The sequence below is a fragment of the Cyprinus carpio genome, chromosome B17 (genome assembly GCF_018340385.1).
Source record: "Cyprinus carpio isolate SPL01 chromosome B17, ASM1834038v1, whole genome shotgun sequence".
In the NCBI taxonomy this organism is placed as follows: Eukaryota; Metazoa; Chordata; class Actinopteri; order Cypriniformes; family Cyprinidae; genus Cyprinus; species Cyprinus carpio.
The window spans coordinates 13,776,158-13,800,649 of record NC_056613.1 but is presented as its reverse complement, the minus strand read 5'-3'; the positions used below and the strand labels follow the sequence as shown (position 1 = coordinate 13,800,649).

The 24,492-nt window shown below is 36.5% G+C and overlaps 1 protein-coding gene across 3 annotated transcripts in view; it reads right to left on the bottom strand.

The window, feature by feature from the left end:
* Window positions 1–24,492, bottom strand: part of LOC109108101 (ribosomal protein S6 kinase 2 alpha) — a 51,608-nt gene that overhangs the window by 14,147 nt on the left and 12,969 nt on the right. Inside the window, exons 1-2 of one of the 3 annotated variants that reach the window (XM_042742395.1) lie at window positions 2,078–2,209; window positions 573–629 (exon numbers count right to left, since the gene is read on the bottom strand). The exons of 1 other annotated variant lie outside the window; for it this stretch is intronic. In XM_042742395.1, the coding sequence (XP_042598329.1) occupies window positions 573–629; window positions 2,078–2,119 (99 nt within the window). In that variant the 5' untranslated portion in view covers window positions 2,120–2,209. Of the gene's footprint in view, window positions 1–572; window positions 630–2,077; window positions 2,210–24,492 lie in introns of those variants that run through there. One more of the 3 variants, XM_042742393.1, reaches the window with a different exon arrangement.

Here is a 24,492-nt window from a genome sequence, read left to right as displayed (position 1 = left end):
AGACCGAGACCTGAAAACAGAACTGGTGAGAAAAAAAAAAAAAAACACAGAGAGAAAGAGATGGGGGGGGGTGAAGGATGTGACATAGTGATGTGAGACAGATGGGCTAATAAAAAAATAGATTGAAGAAAGAAAAAAATAATACATTTATTATATATTAGGAGGATTTAAAAAAATATTTTAGTTATTTTTATTAACATTACTGACAAGAAAGTAAGAAATACACAGATCCAGAAAAAGAAAGCTGACTAAGATGTAGCTCAATGTCTCTTTCCCTCGGGTGGACACTTAAATGCTCATTCTGTCCCATAATGCCTTGCTGACTTCCCCTCTCACTCTCAACAGAGCTAAAAATACGGTGGTGCTTTAAAACAGGTCTTCCTCTGACCCTAACCAGTCCAGCCTGATACTACAAGCAGAAGTCATAATCAACATTAAGGAAAGCTATTAAAGGTCAGTTTTAGGCATGTCCCAGTGCTCCTCTTCCTCTGCTGTTAGAACCCAAGCTGACAGACAGTGTGACAGCGCTCAAAGAGGAAAGCAGGAGGGGGCAGAAAGCTCAGAAATCTTACCTTCACATTGATATCAGCAAACTCTTTCTCTACCCAGGTGATCTGTGACTTGTACTGCTAATGTGGGGTTGGGGAGGAAGAAGCGAACAAAGAGAGAATCAAACTAAGAACAAAATGAAGATTTTCACTGATGAAGCACCTAAGAATTCAAGAAACTGAAAGTCAATTCTAAAGTCAATAAAAGCTTTGGGTGAGAAACACAAGACTGAAATTGACATTGCTATTTAATGATAATCTTCCAAGACTACATTGTTCGGACAATCTCAGATCGATTGTTTTAGTGCAGATCTGGGCATGATTGCTTTGCTCATATATTCCTACAAAAAACAAAGTTAAAGGAGAAAACATGCCTCTGGTTCTGAAATAATAAATGCTCTAAATGAACTCACATTAAGCCAGTGAGTTGAAGTTGAGAACCAGTGAAATTGTGAAATGGGTTTATTTAAAAGATTCCAATACATTTACATTTTGTCATTTAGCAGATGCTTTTATCCAAAGCGACTTACAAATGAGGGCAATAAAGAGATTACAATTAAACTTCACCTCCAGAGTAAATTTCAGACCATTGCTTCAGAAGACTTTTAATATAATATAGACCTTGTTGCACTATAAAACAGTGACCGGCACAATCTTGATGGTAAATATATGATAGCATTTTCATTTTTCATGTGAACTATCCCTTTATTTGCTGTCATAAATAACTTGAATTAGTTGTTCAGTGTTGAAACAAAAACACTGTATCGGTCGAAACTTCCTGTTACAGCTGAGGTTGAGAGAAAGAGAGAGAAACTTGTCTAATATTCCTTCTGCACTCACTCGTGCATTCACCGATGACCTTTACCACTCAACACTGTGTAACAGAACTGTTTAACTCTATATAAAACGACTTATTTTATCTGTCACTTTACTTTCACTCTGCCTCAAAATAACTGATACCACAACACGATCGCCAACAGGGAAAACATATGCAAAAATTAGCACTTCCTCTGTCATTATTTTGTAATGAGCACATCTTTCTCTGTAAGCTCTCCATTACGTACAGTTGAACTAAAACGACTCCTGTTTCTGACAGAAATTTTAACTGGACAATTAATAACTGATATAAACACTGAATGAGAAAACATACAGGATTTAACACCAAATATATTTTTCGCAATGCTGAACAAGCCACAAAGCTACAGGCTGCAGCTTTCTGCATCGTAAACCAGACGTTTCCTGTTTCAGAAATGTTCAAACCAGTTCGGTCACACAGAAAAGTCATAGCGAAACAGCTTACAAATGAGGGCCGTGTCGACAAAAAACTTGTTGAAAAAGTTTTAAACAAGAAAAACATTAAGCGCAAATCAACACAAGTCACAACATAGAAGATAACGTCCCATCTGGACCTCTCGTTCCTAATCACATCAGAATAGAGCGTGTTTCCTGTAGCTCTCATCTCTCATCCTAAACAAACCTCTCTACCCCTCTTCTCTCGATTCCCTCGGGTGAAGGACAAGTACACTTGCCTGTTGCATGCGTGGCTTGGTGCGGAAGATATGCCTCCACATCTCCACCCTGATCCATGACACTAAGGACAGAGGCTTCAGCGAGGGCTGTCCGTCACAGGGCTCTCTGTCTCTCTCTCACACGCACAGACCTCTTGAGTCATTAGAAATGGGGAAATGTCGAAAAATGCAAGGGACAGAATGGTGATGTGCATTTATGTGAGGAAATGGCGAAAACTTTAGATAAAAACCACGTTAACCTGAGTCACTCAATTCCTTTCTGGGTATTGACACAGACGTGTTTCCACACAGGCTTTAGCTGCGGAAGAACAAGCTCAAGCAAATAGGTGTCATGTACCATGCGGATATGCGCCCACCGATTTTTGCTCACCACTTGCGCAATCTACTAGCATCTCCAACTGTTGAGGGGTTTTAATGTTGTTTCATTTAGAGTTATAAGAAGCTAATGTTTTAATGGTGCTGTTGTCATCAGTGGGGGAAAGTAAACACAATGACCTCATATTCCCAGCAAAAAATGTTATACACCAATTAGTGATATTTAGTATTTATTAGCTTATCTATTTGGGCTCTTGTATTTGAGTTAGCAAAGCACGCCACTGCCAACACTAAAAAACCACTGCCAACACTAAAAAAAAACACTGCCAACACTAAAAAACCACTGCCAACACTAAAAAACCACTGCCAACACTAAAATCATGGGTTTGACTTCCTAGCAATGCGATGTAATTCATTATGCATAAAAAATATCCCAAGTGAAGAATCTTAGAACTACTGGTGGCATATTTAGCAATAAAGTTATCAAATAAAATTTGAGTTAGTCAGGAAAAATAATTGTTCAATAAAATCGCGCAGGTTCAATTTTGTTAACCTTAGTTTATGCATTGGGTATCCAACTACAGTAACAACGAACAACACTTTTATACAGCATTTATAAATCTGGGTTAAAATTCCTTTCTGTAAATGCAAACATATCTTTACCATTATTGACCATTACTTAACGACGTACAACATATAAAGTATATTTATAAATTGATATAAAGCTACACTACAGTTTAAAAATTTGGGGTTGGTAATATTTAGTTTTTTATGTTTTTGAATTCTGTCTCTTTTCCTCGTCAAGACTGCATTTATTTGTTCTCAATACAGTACAAACAATAATATTGTGAAATACTATATAAAAATAATAATTAAAAAAATGCTTTTTGTTTTAATAGGCTATACTTTAAAATGGAATTTATTCCTGTGAAGCCAAAGCAGAATTTTCAGTCGCCTTCAGTAACATACAATCCTTTAAAAATCATTCTAATATGCTGATTTGTCGCTCAAGAAACATATCCTGTATCACAGTTGAAAACAGCTGCTTAATATTTTTGCAGAAACTGATGCTTTTTCAGGATTCTTTGATGAATAGAAAAAAAACTATTTTTAACAGAAATCTTTTGTAGCATTAGAACCGCCTTTACTAATGATCATTTTAATGCCTTTGCTAAATAAAATTATTAATTTCCCAAATTTTTAAATGACAAATTCATTACAATGATTTGAAACTTACTGTAAAAATTTGGATAAAAACAAGAACTTTTTAAAATATGTGCTCAATCTAATTCATATTTATGACCCTTTACCAGCACACCGAAAGATTCGTGACTTCCCAAGGACGTCTACACCTTCCCCATTTACCCGCCAGATAAAAAACTAAATGATGCCTGTGGTCAAGTTGTCCCCACAGCTTCAGCACAACAACACACTCTCACACCTTCACTACTCAGCCTCCAAAACCATCTGAATGCAAGTTGCAACAGTCACAGCTCTGCGTGTGTTGCTAAGCAGCGAGCGCGCGTCTCTTTGCGTGGCCACCTGTTGCACTGGATTTACAGAACTTCTCATTCCGAACAAAGACGCGCGTGCAGCTGCTGTGTGAGCGGAAGCGATGTGCATCGGTCACGCCAATCAGCTGGCAAAGGGCTCGAAGAGGCTTAAGAATTAATTGACAAACATGAAGTGGGGGAAAACTGTCTGAGTCTCTTTGATCAGTGAAAGGTGTTTATGAATATGTATGCCACCCTCATTATCTGAGCGAATAAACATGAGATTCTAATGAGCAGAGAGTAGTCTGGTTGAGCTGGTGGTAAGTGGCTGAGCACTTCATAGTTTAAGAGTCTCTGAGAGGGACACATTGTTTTGGAGTCTCTTAATTTGGAAGCAGCGAATGGGTGCCAATTCAGCGCTGTAACCGGCCGCTAGAGGGCAGCGTGGGTCTGTGTAGAAGAGTAAATGTCAAAATGCTGTATATAAAATAGGGTTATGGAAACACATTAAAAAAGAAAGAAGAAAAGAAACGTTGAAGCACTACACTTTCTTTCAGAATTTGCACGGCGACATCCAACAGCAGCACAATTCAAACAGACACGTACAGTGGGGCTTGCTTTTGTTTTTATACTGACATAATATTTTCTATCCAATAAACCTTACCCATACAGAAACCTTTCTGCATTTATATTTTCATATAAACATAATTTATTATTTTCAATCATTTATTTTCCTCATAGGGACTGCCGGCTCAAAAATGTCAGGTTTTACTAACCTTGTGGGGACATTTGGTTCCCACAATACAGGCAAATCTTGACCACACAAAAAAACTGTCCTAACACAAATAACATTAGTGTACTTATTTCAGAAAGCCTAAAAAGTAACATTGCCAAGTCTTTATTAGAGCAATTTATTTCCTATCAGGGATACACCGATCTGATTCAGTATTGTTGTTTAAAGGGGAATGGTTATTATCTGATCTAAACCTCAGTCTTGAGCAAATTCAGTCTGGACAAGCATCTGTAACCTGACGAGCAGCTCATTCAGTAAATCTTATTACTGTCAGACTCTATCGAACGCTAGACTTTTCAGCAGAGATCAGCATATAGCATATGCTGCATATATTCAGCATATATTCAGATATACACAAGTGATCTAGCATATTTTCTGGATATCAGTATTGATCTTCTGTATATAATTGACGTTCTGAATATACTTGATTTGTTCTTGATTTGTTTTGATTTTAAAATGTGAAGTTGTAAAGATGAACATTATTTTTATTAATGTTCACTGAAAAACCTTGTTCCGGCAAAACTGTAAAGTGCTGAAAATCAAACAAGCCGTATAGTTGCTCTAAACACACTGGGGAGGTTCCTGTTCTGATTCCTGTTTCCTGTTATTCTGTGATTCCGGTTGCTTTCCTACACGAACACTGGTGCTTGCGGTACAAGGTTGCTGTATCACATTATTAAACTACATTAATCACAGTAACTGCATTTTTAACCTCTGAGTTATGGCATTTATGAATACTCCCCTCTCTCTTGACTTCTGTTTCTGCTGTATTCATCGTAAAATCTCACTGGTTCAAATTCCCATCACATGTAACAGTACATTAAACATCTTCTGCCTGGCTGTGATTATATGACACCATACCTTAGTTTCATTTTCAGTGTGGACAGAGAAATTGCTTGTCGCACTGCACCTGGTTAGGACACAGCGTGACAATTCACCAGCTGTACAGAGTATAAAAAAAACTCGTCATATTTCATCTGGGCTTGCAGATGAAACAGACTCCGAGTCAAACAAATCACCATTACAAAATGTACTTAAAGACAATAAAACTCAATGTAATAACTGTGAAACAAAAAAGTATGAATCATTTCATTTCTATTGAGTGATGTAAACAAAAAAAACAAAAAAGTACACCTCGATGAGGTTCATATTTCTTGATAGTGGCATGACATCTGTCACACACACACACACACACAAAAAAATTAGAGTGGCAGCGTCCATGCAAATTAGATGAATGTGATAACTGGAAAGTGCAGTTGAACCTAACCTTGCTGCTTAAGTGAACAGCCTGTCTGACACAGAATACTGAAACATAATAGCTTGTTAAAATGCAAATAAATTCAGGGAGTTTGGAGTGCGTCACGTCAAGTCTGGAAGGGCTAAATATATGCAGTTTCTAACAGAAGAAGAGAGGAAAGGCTGATTACTCAATTAGGTCCTCTTCCTCCAAATATTTTTTTTTCTTTTTATGAACTACCAAATATTCAAGATTGGAGGGAGACTGAATATGCCATGGAATAATCATATCGGTCAATCGGACCAGCGCCCTTAATGTCTACACTGGTTACAACATATCATGTATCATTCTGCTCTGTGTAAGTGCTCTGTAAATGTGCAGTTATTCATAATGGGGAAAATTTGTCTAATTATCAGATTAGAATGATATTTGAACAAATCCATAATTGAGTAACATATTAGAAACTCTCTGTTTATCCTCATTGATTTGGGCACCATTTTCTCATTTTAAATTCAAACTTTCAACCTTGATCAGCATTACATTATACTATATTTCTTCAGGTCAAAAGTAAGCTTCAGGTCAAAATTAACTCACAGCCCCTGTCAGATGAATATGGGAAAGGGTCCATTAAAGGGCCATTATAGTTCACCCAAAAATGAAAATTCTGTCATTAATTACTCACCATCATGTCGTTCCAAACCTGTAAGACCTTTGTTCATCTTCGGAACACAAATTAAGATATTTTTGATTCAATAATAATAATAACAATAATAAGACTAAACTATAATATAAATTTAATGTAATATAACAATATTTATGATTTTAGTTTGAATGTGAATCGTTCACATTAATAATATTTAAATGATAGCCAATATGAGATAAAATACTGTAAATAAAAAAAAGATGAAAAAAGTCACTAAACACTGATTTTATATTAAATTTGAATAACTGGATTTAGCAAATTAAGGTGACATAAACCCTTAAGACTAATTTCAAGTACATGTTGATACAGCCTTTCACAACAGAAGAACAAAGAAAAAGATAAGGGGCGTAAATGGAAAGCAGGCCTTTTTCATTATTGCTTCAAGCTACAAAGTCCAGAATATATATATATTTTTTTTTTGCACTTTGAGACATGATTTAATACATCAGAGAAGAGGTGCAGAGGATTTCAATCAATGTTTAATTAGTAAACCAGTAATTGCATCATTCTGGCAATGACAGAAAGCCATCTGTAGAATCTAGTGTCTGAGATTTGTGAATGAATTATACCGGTCAGGTGTGAATGGAAGATTAGGGTTGTGGGGGGTGTCAGAAAATAATGGGAGTCATTGTAGCGATGAGGACGAGCAGAGTAACCATGGAAACTGCTGTCAGGATGGAGACAGGTTTGAAGATGAGAGCCATGGGAGTGTCAGAGGGCTCTATATAATCATATGCATGTATCGTAATTTACATGAATTATACATGTAAACATTTACATTTTCAAACAGATAACCTTTTGGATTAGGACAACGTGGTCCTAGTTAATCTCATTGTATAAGAATACACAAAGCTGGTGTCCGTTATACCTGTTCAAGACGAAAAACCAGATGACCTTAATACTTGCGTCACACGCTGACTCTGGACAGAAATATTCGAAGCTGTGATGTTTGCTTGCGCGCATACACAAACCCAGACAGAACTGATTAACGTGCACACACACACACGCTCTGAGATTAATGTTGTCCCCCAGCACAAGACAGCACAGCTCATTAATTCATAACGCATGTTCTGTGGAGGCCTGTTCAACCCAGGACACCTTAAACAACATGCACCGACCCCAAACACACCAGCACTTCCTCCCCAGGCTCTCTCATGGATACAAAAACTACCGCTACATGTTTTTCTTAAGGGCAACAAATAACTGCATATCCCAGCTAGCTGGACAATTAAACAATAAAACAAGACAAGGGTTGTGAATCATCACCTTCGCACGCCTCTGAGGGAATTAGGGGGCTACGGCTCCCCTTTAACATAAAACCCAATCAGCTTCTGTTCACCACAATAGAAAAAAAGAGAAATTCAATGGATGATATTGAAATTTTTAAAGTGACTACTTTAAAATTAATTAAAAATAAAACACTACAAAATAAAATCAGTCTTTTTAAATGCTACAAGGAAATGTATTAGTGCTGTCAAATGATTAATCTGTGAGTTTTTATTTACATAATACATTTATGTGTACTGTTTATTTACTATGTATATATAAATATATATACCAGTGACCAGGGCTCGAGGGTGTTTAAAATGAAACACATTTTAAAATAAGTTTAAATAACTAGCCTAAATAGCAAGATGTTTCTTGCTTTAATTTACTCCCTTTTATCGGTTGAAGAATTATGATTCCAATTGGCCTTGGAAAACTTTGATATATAGTAAAGGTAGCCTGATTAAGTAAAATGGGATTTCTAAACTTGGAAAATAATTAAATCTTACAAATAATGATCCCCACTTTATATTAGGTGGCCTTAATTACTATTTACTACATATATCAAAAGGTAAGTATGATGTACTTACTGTGTTCATATTGTATTGCAAAACACTTTTGCTGCTATTAAAGTGGGATACGGGTGAGGTTAGAGACAGGTTTGGTGGTATGGGTAGGTTTAAGGGTGGGTTAAGGCGTAAGGGATGGGTCAACAGTGTAACTAAATGTAATTACTGAAATTAATTAAATATGTAATTACATGCATTTTATAAAATATAAGTATAATGTAAAACATGTATGTACATAATAAGTGTATATCTGGAATCATGAAATTGAATTACTTTATGAAAATCATGAATTATTAAATATTTGTCATCATTTACTCACCCTCAAGTCACTTGATACCATGCATGACTATCTTTCTTCAGTGGAACGCAAAATAATAGAAAAAATTAAAATAAATTGTCATTCATACAATAAAAGTCAATGGGGTCCAATATTGTTTTGGTCCCATTAACTTTCATTGAATGGTTGACTTTCATTTCTGGTTCCCACAACCCTAAAAATGGATACATTCTTGCTTGAAGGGTTAGATGTGGCTAAGAACTGCACGTGGCTAAGAACTCTCCACATGCTTTGATTATGGTTGGGAGTACAGGGCGCACAGGGTGATCAGGCACAGGTGCGGGGGAGTAGCATTCAGAGTCTGTAAAGAGTTTTGGATCAATACCATCATTCTGCTAAAAGTCATTTATGTTTTGCGTGAAGTGAATGAGATTTACACGTGTGATAGCAGACAGACACATCAGCGTCGATTTGGTGACTCACTGCAATATTGACTTTAGCTGAATCAACACAGCAAGCACAGCAAAGCCTTGGCTAACCAAAGCACAACCTTACAATAACGAACCATAATTCAAACAATATCTGCTGTGATTATGTTTCCAGCAGACAGCGGCAATTAAGGGTAATGATTAATCCACTTAAAACCTTCGGCTTTGACCAGGGTGACGTGAGAGAAGAAAAACTGAGAGGAGAAGAGCAGATTAATCAGACTTTGTAAAGCAGGGGTGCCGTGTCCGCACAGAGGGCAGTAGTTTAAGAGCTCAGGTGGAGATAAATTGTGATACGCTCACACCTGAATTGAGTGTCTGAAGGTCAGCCAAGATCAGCAGTATCCTGAGCAGTTAAACAATTGATGGATGTGAAGTAGACAGGCATCTTCAAGCCTGGCTGACTTTTCTCATTTCTATAGGACTGTTGATAAATGGAACAGAGATGTGTGTAATTTAAAACACTGCCGCAGCACAGTGTGTCTGTCACTTCAACATGACAAGAGTGAGTGAGAGGTAGAGCCTGAGAGGAAGCCTTAAAAGAACAGTTCACCTCAAAATGTCTCTCATCATTTACTCACCCTTATGACGTTTTGTGTTTTACAGGTTTAGAACAAGATGAGGGTGAGTAAATGATGAAAGAACTTTCATTTTTGTGAGAACTATCCATTTAAACTCCACACTGCACTAAATAAACTTTAGCATCTAGTTATTAAAAAAAAAAAAAAAAAACAGGATACAATTGGGAGCTCAAATTTGTAAATGCATTTGCTATAGATAATGGAAAGTGTTAGTGCAACAATACCTCCTAGACTAGTCATCAAAAGCATGCTGCATATCTAAATGAGGTTATTATTTTAAATACACTTTAAAAATGTTTGTAATTTTTGCAGGAAAATTAAAAATATCACATCCCTCCATAGCACAAGCTTCTTTGCATCTGCAGCTAATAGAATACTTTTGTAAAAAATCTAAATTGGCAAAATATCTAGTTTAGTCATGGCACTGGCTGATTGATCTCTTTTGCATCTGCAGCTAAATGAGCTTGCACAAATTTTTTAAATAGTCTGATTCAGTGTATTCTTTAAGAAGGTTTTGCAGCTCGCTTTCAGAAACCCTCCACCTCCCCCAGCTCCACCTGTATAGATCTGCTAGTGGCTAATTTCATGTATGCTATTTGTGCAGCAACAGTATATCTTACATGCGTATAGATACTTGCCTGTAAATGTAATGGCAGTAGCAAGTCTTGTCAAATCCAAATACATTAACATTTCCATATCCATCATGTGCTAAACTATTCCAAGAGTTTTCACGACTGAATTATAAGTTACTCTACCATATACTATGAAAACCTTTAAAGTGTGTAAACAGTAAAAAAAAAAAAAAGTGGAATTTTACTATAAAACGCTGTCAAATTTTTTGTTTTTAGAAATGCAAAGGGGTTTGTTACAATCTATATTATTTTTGTAAATGTGTGTTACTCTGATGGTGTTTGTTTTGTATATGGCCCTGTGCAATGTCTATGTATAAGTACTGGCCACGGAGAGGCCACTTACAGTGAACTCTGATTCATCTTGTAGCTTTGATTGTACAATCAGTATTACTATGATAATTCCTATGATAAGTGATAGCTAATGAAACTAACAAAATACTGTAAATCAATTAAAAGGAATTTATTTATCTATAAAACAGGCTACCCAAGCTACTTGCAGTTTTACTGGTTATGAACAAGATCACTTCTGATTGGTCAGTGACATGGGGCAACCTTGAAACGAACACATTTTATTATCTCGCTAGCAGTCATACATAAAAACACCAGGTTTTTTTCTGCACGAGCTTGGCAAACAGTGCTGTTTTCAGTACCACCTCAGTTCTGCCTCTGCCCTCTCCCATTGAAAATAAACTGGAAACTACCATGAACAGTGTAAAATGGCCCTAACAAGTCTCACGAAACAGCATCTCTGAAATAAACATTTCCTCACAGTATCATGTTGACTGAACTGAACCTCTGTGAGGCCAAGACGCTCAGCAGGAAACCTTGAGCCTCTGAGCAGAGATCTGTTTGCCGTTTTTGTCCGACATTGACAGCAGGGTCACAAAGAGGTTCATGCTTTGGGCCAGACAGCTGTGGGAAAAAAAAATAAAAAAATCTAGCTTCAACACCTACAGACATCTGAATCTATTTCTGCCTCCACACACCATCTGTCCTGCATTAATCTGCTCACATGGAGCTCTGCAGCCAAAAACAAATATAAACAGTAATCTAACATCTAACAGCAAAACCTAATCAACAAAACAAACCTCTTGAATTAAAAATGTGCATGTATTATCGGAACAGAATAGATAGAAACAAAACAATAACAGTTGTTAATAAAGCCATGTGATGAGCCAATTGAGATTACAACAAAAGACCAATCAGCTGCAAAAATCTTGTAATGAATAATATACAAACACATAAATGAAGCATCTCACCTTTGGGGATATTTAAGACAAGTTGGAGGTTAAGTTCAAAGAAAAAAATCTGCTTCAGACTGAAATGATCTCTTATTAAAGGGATAAATCACTTAAAATTGAAAAATCATCACCATTTACTTTCCCTCAGGTCATCTTTCTTTCATAGAATTAAAAATGTTGTTTAGATGAATGACCAGACTGCTCTTTTCCCATTATTGGAAATCAGGTGGGAACTTAGGCTGCTGTGTTCCAAAAAAAAAAGAAAAGCCAAACTAAACAAATTCCAGGACCACACTCCACAGTCAGCTTTCTGAAGCCATATGTTAATTTCATATGAGGAACATGCTGAAATTTAAGATTATTTGTTAAAAATCTTCCTCTAATTCAACCTCAAGACTTGTGTGGAAAAGAGTAACCTGGACATTCTGCCTAACATCTCCTTTTGTGTTTTACAAAGACAGAAAACAAAAACAACTTAAAGAGACTCTAATAAAAGATGAAAATTTAAATTTTGGCTGAAGTTGCAAAACTACTCCTCTAAGGGGAGTCATAGATCATGACCTGATGGATTCAATCACTGGCCTGCAAAATTGACCAGACCATCAGCAGTTACGGCAGATCACACAGATTAAGTGGATAATCAACATGAAATCTATTTAAGGTCTGTAAGTCTAAAACCACTGCAGGCTGAGCCATCATTAGCTTACGGGGCTGCAACTGTTTTTTCCCTGCAGCAGTCCAGTCAAAGCCAAATTTATTCAAGAAATCTCAGCGTAAACATATTAATGTTTTATTAAGACGCCACCCTAGCTGTGACAGTGAGTCATGTAATAAACTAACATCACAAAATAACTCTGAAAGAGAATATTTAAACAGTGGAGGAGGCTGTGTGAAAAGAAGAAGCGATAACTAGGCTACTGGAGAGGGCGAGAGAGGAAGTGATCAAGGAAGAGGGTGTTTCCTTTGCTTTGTGGACATCAACAGGTGGATTATTCTCTTTATTGAATCTACGGTGTCTGTGTAAATCACAACGAAGGGTGAAAAATATTATGTGCAAACAGGATGTGAACAAACAGACATACACTTTTAATCACTGTTCTCTTCATCACACATTTGGAAGGGACGGAATTGCCTAATTTTAATCGATGTGGAAAATAATATAGTATGAAATGATTGAACAGTGGAGGTTTTCTGTTAGTGATCTCAAATTCAGGTTACATTCATTCACTTGACAGCCATTTATAAAGGTTTTATCAACAGTGATTTACAGTAATGTTCAAAACTTTGGGGGTCAGAAAGATTTTTTTTTATATTTTGTATTTGTATTAAATTGACCAAAAGTTACAGTAAAGACTTTCACAATGTTAATATTTCTATTTTAAAAAAAGAAAGAAAAAAAAGCTGTTCTTTTCAAAAATCTATATTAGGCAGCACACCTGTTTTCACAATGATAACAAAAAATGTTTCCTGAGCTGCAAATCAGCAGAATTAATTCTGAAGGATCATATGACACTAAAGGCTGAAGTCATTACAGAAATAAAGTCCATTTTAAATTACATTAAATCAGAAATTTTCAATTGTTGTATTACTTCACAATATTGATGTTTTACTGAATTTCTAATCAAATAAATGCAACCCAGGTGAGTATAAGAAATTTCTTTCAAAACCATTGAAAAATTAGTAGTGTAGATTGCATCTAAAGTATATATTGCATCACTGTGTGTGTTCTCTGGGAATCAAACCCATAATACTGGAGTTTGATAGCACTCTAACATTGAGCTACAGGAGCTACCAATAAGATTTATGAAGCCAGTAAACACAATATAAATTAATAATGATGTTCCTCAAATATCTACATTGTATCAGGAGCCAAACAAACAAAAACAGATGGCTAAATAGTAATATTAAATTCGAACTTGCTCACATTACATGCAAATATCAACATTTATGTGAATACACAGCCAACAACCATAATAAACCAACATATTACGCCACTGACTGCACTAACCTTTTTTCCCCTTCTATTCATTTGCCTCCTTCCCTGTCTAAATCAACATAAAACCCCTGAAGAAAACATGCTAAAATGAGAAAAGTGATAGTAGGAGTGAGAAATGTGTTTGAACGGGAATCGGATTAGTTCACTCAAGTATTCTGCACTGCAGTCAGACAGATTAACCGAGGCGCACACAGCACAGAACACACTGCCGTGATGTCACACAAGATGATGTCATCCTGCTGGGAAAGAGGGAGAAATCCTCGCTCCACGCTGATGATATGGGTAAAATGTGCAAGCAATTTTGCCGCAGTGCATAAGAGGGGAAAAGGTGCCAGTCTATTAAAAGAAACCACTCCAAAGAGTGAGACACAACACAAATGGTTCAAATAACCTGACATATAGAGAGGAAAAAACAGGGAAAAACATGTAAGAGTAGAAAGAAAGAGCAGAACATATTTTTCCATGTGTTCACAGTGCTGAGTAAGAGTACCCTCATGCCGAAACGCGTCTAAAATGACTCACTTTGAGAGAAGAGCATGTGCAGGTGTCAGCACATCACTGCTGGCATCCTGGATCAGCAACAATATGAATGGACACTGAGCCAAGCTGTGCAACACAAGAAAACATGTCAACGCAAGCCAGTGCATACACACTGACAGGGATTTCTTCAACTGTAGGCCCTTTTAGCCTGTGCACTTGAAGATTATTTCTCACCTTTCATACTAGTTCATTCAATTTGTCTACTAATCGAAAAATGTATATACACCGCATGAGTGTTTTGCATTTTTTTCTGCTTTTTGGCAGTGAAACCTCATGCCAGACCATTTTTCAACAGATTTCTGTATCACCGGGGACTAAGGAAAATGCCTCCAATTGGCCATTGCATATACGCACAACAGAAATGAGTGAGACTGGTTATAAAACTCACTGAATTTTTAATGCAGTGAGCAGATCTAAATTGCAATGGACACTTTTCATTTATTTTCACGTTTTAATTTATTGCAGAAGTCATACAGGATTTGATTTAATAGTTCTTGGGTATTTTTGGCACTGTATCTTTAATTTTGGGGGCATTTTTGCTCTTAGCGCCAAAAATGTCTGACCCTGATCTGCACTGATCTCATACATGGCCTCTCTGCAATCCAACTGACAGAAATCTGTTGTAGCAACAAAGAAGTTTAATACTTGAGAACGCAATCACTGTGGGTTTATTCTATCTCTGCACACAAACTTGAGGCATCTTATGGTTGTGTAAAGCCTCAATCAAATAGACAGCAATACACACAACAAGCACTGCTGGGTTGAAGATGCTCTAAAATTCATTTAACACATCACTCTCAGCATGCATGTGTGTGAGAGCCTGAGAAATGTATAGATGAAGGAGAATAATTCAGAGTGAGAGTGAAAGACTCATGAGAGACATAAAAAGAACATCGTTCGAGTGTTGCAGTCAGATCTTCCACAGATGAAATTCACTGAACTCAACACGTCTGTGATGATAAAAGATCTCCCACAACACCTCTACAAATAAGAACAGTACGACCTAATTCATTTCATATTTTGGATTAAATCAGGCTGACTGTGGAGTCAATTTCTACCACTTACAAAAAGAATTAACTTGAGAATGATCACCGGCTTACATGCTGTATCTGTAAAACAAGTCTCAAGCTGACTTTACACAGCCGAGTTAAAGCTGCTCTGATCAGGCCCTGTGAAATGATGTGCAGCGAGATGCTGGCATTAAAGGCAGCTCTGATGTTGCTTTGCTTCTGTGCAAACAAAACCATTACTTTTTTTAATCAATTATTTTATTCAGCAAGGACACATTCAATTAATCAAAAACAACAGTAAAGACATTTGTCTCCCAAATATTTCGATTTCAAATATATTTTGAACTTTTAAAATTGACAGGAATAAACTACATTTTAAAATATTAAGATGCTCATTTCTTTAAACTCTAATAATATTTCACAATATTATTGTTTTGAATTTTTTAATCAAATAAATGCAGCCTTGGTGAGCATAAGAGAGTACTTACAAAAACATTTAAAAATCTTAACAACCCCAACATTTTGAAGGGTAGTTTAATGTATGCTTTGTTATTATTCTTTTTTTTAAATGTAATCATTTTTTCTTTCAACATTTCTGGTTCTATATTGATAATTGCATATTTGTTTTGTAGCAGTAATTCCTGTCCGAATGTATTTAATGTAATAGTGCCACCTTCATGCAGCATTAAGGGGTCTGTGTACATTTTATTGTACTTTTTTTTTAATCAAAAAGTAGAAATAAAACATGAAAAAATTCTTGAATTAAATGTCTTCACTCTCACTGAGTTGTATAACTCTTTCCTCCACTTGTTATGATAGTTACTACCCTGCCCTGAAGGCTGAAAATATGCACCTGATGACATCTGCCTACTGTTAAAATCCTCTCTTTTCTTCCTTTAATGCCATCAAAGAACAATCCCTCTTTCTGTTCATGTCTCAGGTTGTCTTTCAGAGCAGAACCTGTGTGTTTGCTCTACATGGAGGCAGCTTATGATGCTGGAATGTAAAACATCTCCTCCCAAAATCAAGTCCGAGCAGATTCTGTTATACAGAGCATGATCACATACACACACAGACTGTCCTGGAGTCACAGCACAGGATATGAACACAGACCGCTTGGAGGGCCTTTCAAAGTGGATCATAATTGCAACAGAAACACACACACACACACACACAGTGTGAGGATGGCAGGCGATTTGTTATTTTCAAGAGAGCGATTACTCAGACTGAGTGAGCGAGTGTGACCTGTACTCACATTGAACGTACAAACACACACACAGAGCATTAACTTACTCTACTCAACCCCGGGCTTGCCTGCAGTGTCACCATGGTTACACATCACCATGGTTACACAACATATACATACATGGTTATAGATCCAAATCACAAATACATAAAATGCTCTGCCCACATTCCAGCTTGACTCCAATATGTAAGGTCTATTGTTCTGCTATATAAAGAAACATGTTCCTGTAGTGCTTCTTGGGTGTTTGAGAAAAGACAGAATTATGATGACTGTATCAGATGGTAATACCATGAAAATACACTATGCTACATGATATTATTCACATGATACTCCAAGATATTACCATGCAGGGGCATTTCCTCCAAGGAGGCAAGGCTCTCATCCCAAAAAAGTGTAATTTTTGTAGAACAAAAATTAAACAACGTGTTGGCGCCGATAGCCTATAGTGGGCAACGCACCGACATATAATGTTGTTGCGTTGCAGGTGTCCTGAGTTTGAAACCTTTTCCGATCCCACCCCCCTCTCTCTCCCCCCACTTTGCTTCCTGTCTACTCTACACTATCCTATCTTAATAAAGGCCTAAAAAAAAATTAAACAACGCTAATATTACAAAATATAACATTAAAAAATGTATAAATCACTCATTAATCTAAAGTAATACTGTCCAACAGTGGCACCAGCAGGTAAAGTTAAGCCCGTGTGGCCTCTCCTGAGCCCATTGAGTTTTAAAGGGGTCATATAATGTTGCTAAAAAGAACATTATTTTGTGTATTTGGTGTAATGCAATGTGTTTATGCAGTTTAAGGTTCAAAAAACACATTTTCCACATAATGTACATTACTGTGTCTCCTCTATGCCCCGCCTTTCTAAAATGCTTTGATTTCTACAAAGCTCATCATTCTGAAAAGTGAAGTGTGCTCTGATTGGCCAGCTATCCAGTGCGTTGTGATTGGCTGAATACCTCAAGCTTGTGACGGAAATGTTAGGCCCCTTACCATATTTTGTTGTGGTCTCCCAGCATGACGAGACAAAACCAATAAAACCCATTACAAACGAGGCATTTGTTGTATCCAGTGGGGACATAATTACTGATTATAATGACTTATACTGTCTTTTTACGTGTTGTGTTACGTATAGCGCTGCGTAAACATAAAACCATGTCTGCATTTGTGATCGGAGAAAGAACAAGTGCTAATCTATACTGCTCAAAACTCGCGTTTGAATCATCTGTGGCAAATTCTTTAAATATGTAAACGTACTTACAGACTGTGAGTGAGAAGTGACAGACTGTCCTTGCAAAGTTGGAATTGCCCCACTTTATAGAAACAGCATTTGTGCACAGAAGCATTGTAGGCTACTGGTTCAGGAAACAGTCCTTGTCCTCCGTAAAATGTGTTGCACACATCTGAATATTTGGGTTGTAATGTTCTGGAACAGTGTTGTAAATACAACTTAACCACTGACTTCTAGTTGTGTGTTCTTTTAGAAGACCAAAGTAGTTTCGATTTCACAACAAAACACACAGCGTCTCCAAAAAATGGTGGTGACAACAGCGAGAATAAAAGTAATGCCTTCTTTCTTTGTGTGAACATTTGGGCGGAGTTCTGCAAATCTTCCCACATCGTGACGTAGACGTGGGGGCGTGTTAGAATGAGCCGTTTTAGGAGGGCGTGGTTGACTAAACTTTTATAAAGAATATCTCTTTGGATTGAGACTTTAGTCTTTGCAACTTTACAGATCTTCTTTATGCACCAAGAGCTTGTAACACTCCAAAGAGAAAGGAAAAATTTAAATCACATTATATGACCCCTTTAACTGACCCCCCTAAGCGTGTGGTGGGTTTAGTGGGCAGTAACTGAGAATGAATGGTGGAAAGTCACGTGAGGAGAGGCAATGCCTCCATCAAAAAGTAGGCTTGGATGTGACTACTTATGATGGGCTGTGATTGGTTCATGCGATAAATCCTGCATATTATGGTGTTAAATGGAAAGACTAATTAAAAAATGTAAACAACTCACACACTTAGATATAACCACTTTGTTACATCAAAATAAGACTTAAAATGGCATGAAAACATAATCTGCGGGAATTTTTGTTTGCTTGGTGAAATATAAAAGTAAATCTCCACATCTGTAATCAGTATTTATCGAGCTTAGGTGACTGATGATCCAAAAAAAAAAAAAATAATAATAATAATTTAAAAATTTACAATTAAAAAGAAAAGCTGAACATAAGTTCACAAATAAAATATATTGTTTAAATTGTTACAGTCTTGAGTTATTATTTTGGAATAAATGTAAAATGCTTAAAAACACTAACTTGTTGAGATTCATACTTGTCTTATATTAATTACGTTGTTAATGTAAAAATATAAAATGATTTTTTTTTCTTTTTCTTATAGTGTAAGTAATGTTAATTTAACCAAGAAAATGTGACTGAAGAAAGAAAGAAAAGAGAGGAAAAAAAAACTTTCAGAACACCACCACACACCACTGTTACCGTGGTACAAGAAAAAACTCAATGCTTCGCTGACAACATCCTTAAATTAAATGCAGCTATGCATTTTTCATGTATGTTTAATGACCCATTGAAACTGTGAAATACAAAACTAATATAAATGTGAAAAATATTAATATATGGGAATATATTATTATAATATACATGTATAAACATAAAAAGCAAACAAAAAACTATATGGTTGCCTTTAGATTGCAGAACATATCTCTTCACATATTTTCAAGGTACTTGGCTGTGATATTGTATCACACGTACTGTACTTGATTCAGTATAGACAGAAAATTGCTGTTTGTGTTGTGCCTGGCAAGGATACAGGGTAATTTGGAATTCCTGACAAATCCCTGTGACATCTGACCTGCAGATCTTGTTATATATAAATGTTTGAAATCCTGTGCATTTCAGTTTTTTAGCTGCTCAGACGGACATGTTTGAGAAACTGAGCTCAGCAGTGTGCAGTGTGCTTCACCTGAAGGGGGTGTTTGTGGAGTAACCTTAGGTAAGAAATAGCACTTTTTTTATATGCCATAAAAACATCTTTATCCACAGAGCTGTAGGGGCTTGTTAAATCACAGCATAATCTCACAAATACAATAAATGCACTACAGGCAGTAACTGGAGATGCTTGTGTGTGTCTGCTTGTACTGGTCCAACAGAAAGCAAAAGAAGTGTCAGTTCACCATTATCTCTTGTAATCATTAGGTATGTTTATATGTGCTAACTTTCATCAACTGGAATAAATCCAATCTGATTTCATATACTGAACCCTAAACATTGCAACTGAATTCACATATTTGTTTACATGTGCATTACATGCATTTCCAAACAAAACTTCAATGTAAACAAGCTTGAATTACTCAATTACAAAAAGTGCTCTTTTTCTAAGATGTTATTTTTGATGTAATTAATTAACTAAATAAATGTATTACATTTTCAGTTTATGTGTCTAATTGTAACGTCACATCAATTAATTCAATGCTCAGAGGTGGCTTCTTTATACATGGCACATTTTCCCATCAAGCGCACTGACCTCAGACCTCCAAAGCTGTCTTAATGCTCTACTGTAAGCTAGAAGGGTCATTCTCACTGAATACAGACTAATTACTGAGCTAGTGGTCTTCAGCGCAAACACACACATATACACAATCATGCTGTTACTGAAGGATCATATGGAGAGGGCTGGAGGTCAGGGAGCAAAGCTGTATAATCCTCTCCTACAATTGTGGGAAGGACTCAAATAAATGCAGGATTACCAGAGAGGAGGACAGCAAGAACATATCATGACAACAAATAACAGAAAGGACTATGCATACATACATACAGGACCAAAACCCCCAATATTCAGATGACTGGTTGACCAATATGGGTCCCAATGGGTCCTGTTTTTACCTAGTCAAAAACAGATCTGTTCACAGCAACCTGTTTCAGTGCATGTCTCTTTAAATGATAATGAGTTACTGCTTACCCCACCCCTCTCTTTCCTTTTGTGTGTATCCGATATGCTAAGTTTAGGACAGTCTGTCAGTGGTTGTGGGTGGTGCCAATCAAAACAGCTTAAAAAAAAACTTGATGAGAGGTAGCTCTTGATGTCCACTTAAAGGTATACTCCACCCCAAAATGAAAATTTTGTCATTAATCACTGAAGGCAGATTAGGACTATTCTGATGAGGCTTTTCATACTTTTCTGGACCTTGACAGTGTGTTTTACTTGGCAGTCAATGCAACAGTCACAAACCTTCCAGATTTCATCCAAAATATCTTAAATTGTGTTCTGAAGATGAACGAAGCTTTTACGGTTTGGAACAACATGGGGGTAAGTGATTAATGACTAAATCTTCATTTTGGGGTGGAGTATCCCTTTAAGCCTGGCTGTGATTTGAGAGTTGGTGCAGCAGCAACCCAAACACAAGCTTTAATTACATGGATCATGAGAAACGCGCTCTCATTCACAGACCAGGGTTCAAACACACTACAGGCTAAGGGCATCAGATAACATCAGTGCCAGGGAGCGCCACAAAGCGGCTGGGACTGCTGAAAAATTGATGAGCAAGCACAAGAGTTCCTCTTCAGGGAGGGTGACCTCAAAGAGATTTCACTCAGATGCTGAAAGTGATATCAAATACTCTCTTTAAAAACACCCACACCCACTTCACAAAAACACACATGCAGACTTCTAACACACACACACTGTGTGCAAGGCTTAAACACAGACGTATACACACACTCACACTATGGTGTGTAACACACCCCAGCTGTGCCGATCAATCCTAAAAGGCCATTATCTAACATAAGAGTGCATACTAATCAAATTCACACCAATGGAAAATACATTATTGCTCACCCCCCACCCCTAGCCCCACCCCCTTCCATTGGGAGTACGCATGCGCACACACACACACACACGCGCGCACAGACTCAGATTCACTTTGAAATATTTTCCTCTTATTTCACACAGCAGTGTTGCATTTAAAAGGTCCTAAGTTGAATACCACCTACATCATGAATTTCACAGCACTGGGGGACAGTTCACCCAAAAATGAACATTCTGTCATCATTTACTCAGCCTTGTGTTGCTTCAAACCTGCATGAATAACTTTCTTCTGCTGAACACAAAATGAGATGTTTAGTAGAAATGTCCAAGTTATATATAAAACCATATAGAAAGCAGTTGTCAAAAAAGATGAAAAAAAAAAAAAATTTTTTAAATATTATTCAATTTTTACATGTTGAATGGTAAAACCATGAACAAAGAAAACAGCTTCCAAGCTCAAAAAAGGACATTATTCCATACAACAAAAGTATTTACTGACTGCAAAAAATATTTACCTTTTATATATTATAAAAAGGTAAAATAGTGCTGCTCAAAAGTTTAGGATTAGTCCTTTTTTTTTTTTAAAGAAATCAATAATTTTGCAATGTTGCATTAAATTAATCAAAAGTAATAGAAGATAAATAAATAATGTTAACAATGTTTTCTTTTTTAAGTAAATGCTGTCCTTTTTTATCAAAGATTAAAATTAATCCTGAAAAAAAGGTTTTCACAAATATATAAAGCAACACAACTGTTTTCAACATGTAGAAATGTTGAAAATCAGCAAATCAGCATATTAGAATGATTTCTGAAGGATCATGTGACACTCAAGACCATTAAAATTCTACTTTTCCATAACAGTAATAAACGATGAATTAAAATAGAAAAATTGTATTAAAATATAAGAATATTTAACTATCATTTTAATACAGAATTTTGATAACATAAATGCAGCCTTGGTGAGCATTAGAGAATTCTTTCAAAAATACAGAAATATCTTTCCAAACCCAATCTTTTGGACAGTAGTGTACACTCACATAAACATGGACAAATCAAGAACTGATTTATTGACATTGACTAAAGACCTGCATACACTGTGTGTGTGTGTGTGTAGGTGAAGGAGCGTAGTTAGTCGTGTGTAATTAAGAGCCAAAAGTCTCTTCTGCTGTATAAGCGTAAGTGCTTTTATCAAATATTAAAGAGTCTTCATAGAGGCACACAGTGTTTAAACTCAGGTCAGGCAAGGTTCGGCAAAAAAAACAAAAAACAAGACATCTAGACTAGAGGGACCACATATAGTTTCAACAAACACAAACAAGTCTGTGTCCACAGCCATATTTTGCTAGACAAACGATTTCACTTCATGGAGGCTGCTTTGCTGGCAAACATATTGTAAAGTTTGAAAATTATTATACTGTGGTTGTTTATATCATTGTCCACATTGAGCATATTTATATCAGCAGAGAGATTCTCTCACGTTAACACATACACACAAGCAATTTTAAATGGCAAGACTCCATTCGCTCTCATTAGTGCAAATAGTCAGTATTTATGAATATGCGTTCATTAAAAACCTTTTATTCCAACTCTGACAACTGACAATGAGCCGCAATGCTTCTCTCTCCATCACTTTTTAATGCATCGATATCTCATGCTGTTGCCATGCCGATTATGAAACACCATGACAACAAGGTCAATATAGTCAGCAAAGCGGCACACAGCAAACACACAACAGGGGCAACATTCATCAATTTAACATTTTCTAACAAACAGGACAACACGTCATGTAAACATCAATTATGGAGGAAGCAAACCAGGACTATGTCAAGGGACTCCAGCAAAGAATAGATCTAAAAGTTGCATTACTTTAAATCAAATTATAAACAAAGACAACGAGTGACCTGTTCTGCGCATTAATTCCTGAATCACTTCAAAACAGCATTTTTTGAAGAACATAATGGAAAGGTTCGGCAGATCTTCATGTTCTGAAACATTTTTTTCAAAACCTTAATTTGGATGAACTTCCCCTCCACAGTTCCTGATTTTATGCGTCAAACAACATCTGTGTTAATATTTGTTTCTTTTTCGCTTGCCTCTCTAGAAATGAGCAGCAGTTCTGACAGCACTTTATAGACAAAACAAATGACTGAAAACTCCCAGAAGGGTGTTCCCGCTCTTAGAAACTGAGGAACAGAACAGAAGACAGAACAGCTTGGAATTTTTAAAACAAACTTCAGCAAATACATTGACAGAAAGAGCAGCCAAGAGGACTGAACGCTACCACAAGGCCAGATGAGAAGCTTAATACATCCATCAGAAGGAACTGACTCGTAGTTTAGTACTTCTGCTGCTTTCTAGAGTCTCATACAGGACCAATTTCTCGCTTTCAATTTTCACATGAGCCTTTGATTCTGTTCCAGTCTCTACGGCAGCTTTGGAAATGACTCCTTAAATTGGCAAAAGTCACTAGCAGAAATGTTCAAAACCTGAGTGATAACTGAGGTCTGTCTTTCATCACTGGAGCAGCGAAGACGAAAACAGAAAAATTAGGTACACTGCACCTCGTAAAACGAATAGCCTTCTGATAAGATAATGTTTACCAGGAAAAAAACTAAACAAATCATAATGTTGTCAGGTTTTGGAGGGCATGGCAGATATTTTGTGCTATCAGCCTGATTATTTTGGCCGGGAAAAGAGAAAAAGCAGGGGAGAACATGATGAACTTAATCCAAGCATGAGGAACCACCCTTAATCAAAATGATCACAAGAGCTGGAGCATGTTTTGACTAGACACCATAAGCCATGGAAAATATTTACTAATTACAAGAAATGAGTTAAAGATTCTTCAGATTGGCTGACTGTAAAATACTATATACACATGTTCTGTTCAAATGAGAACACTTGTACAGTACACTATATAATGGTCACAGTAATTGCCATTAATTGTCCACTATCAAGCTAATGGGAGAAGATGACTAGATTTAATGGAGCCAATATGTACAGCATGTGCTCAAGAGAATTATGAAGCAAAAGCCTTAATTAATTGACTCATCCTTGTTTACATACACATTTTTTTCTGTCAGTCTGAATCAATTAAATCTGATCTTTAATACAAATTATTTATTTATTTATTTTCAAACTATATTCTCAGATCAGGTATATTTTTTTCTTTAGGGGAAGGCTTTTCAGTCTGTTCGAATAA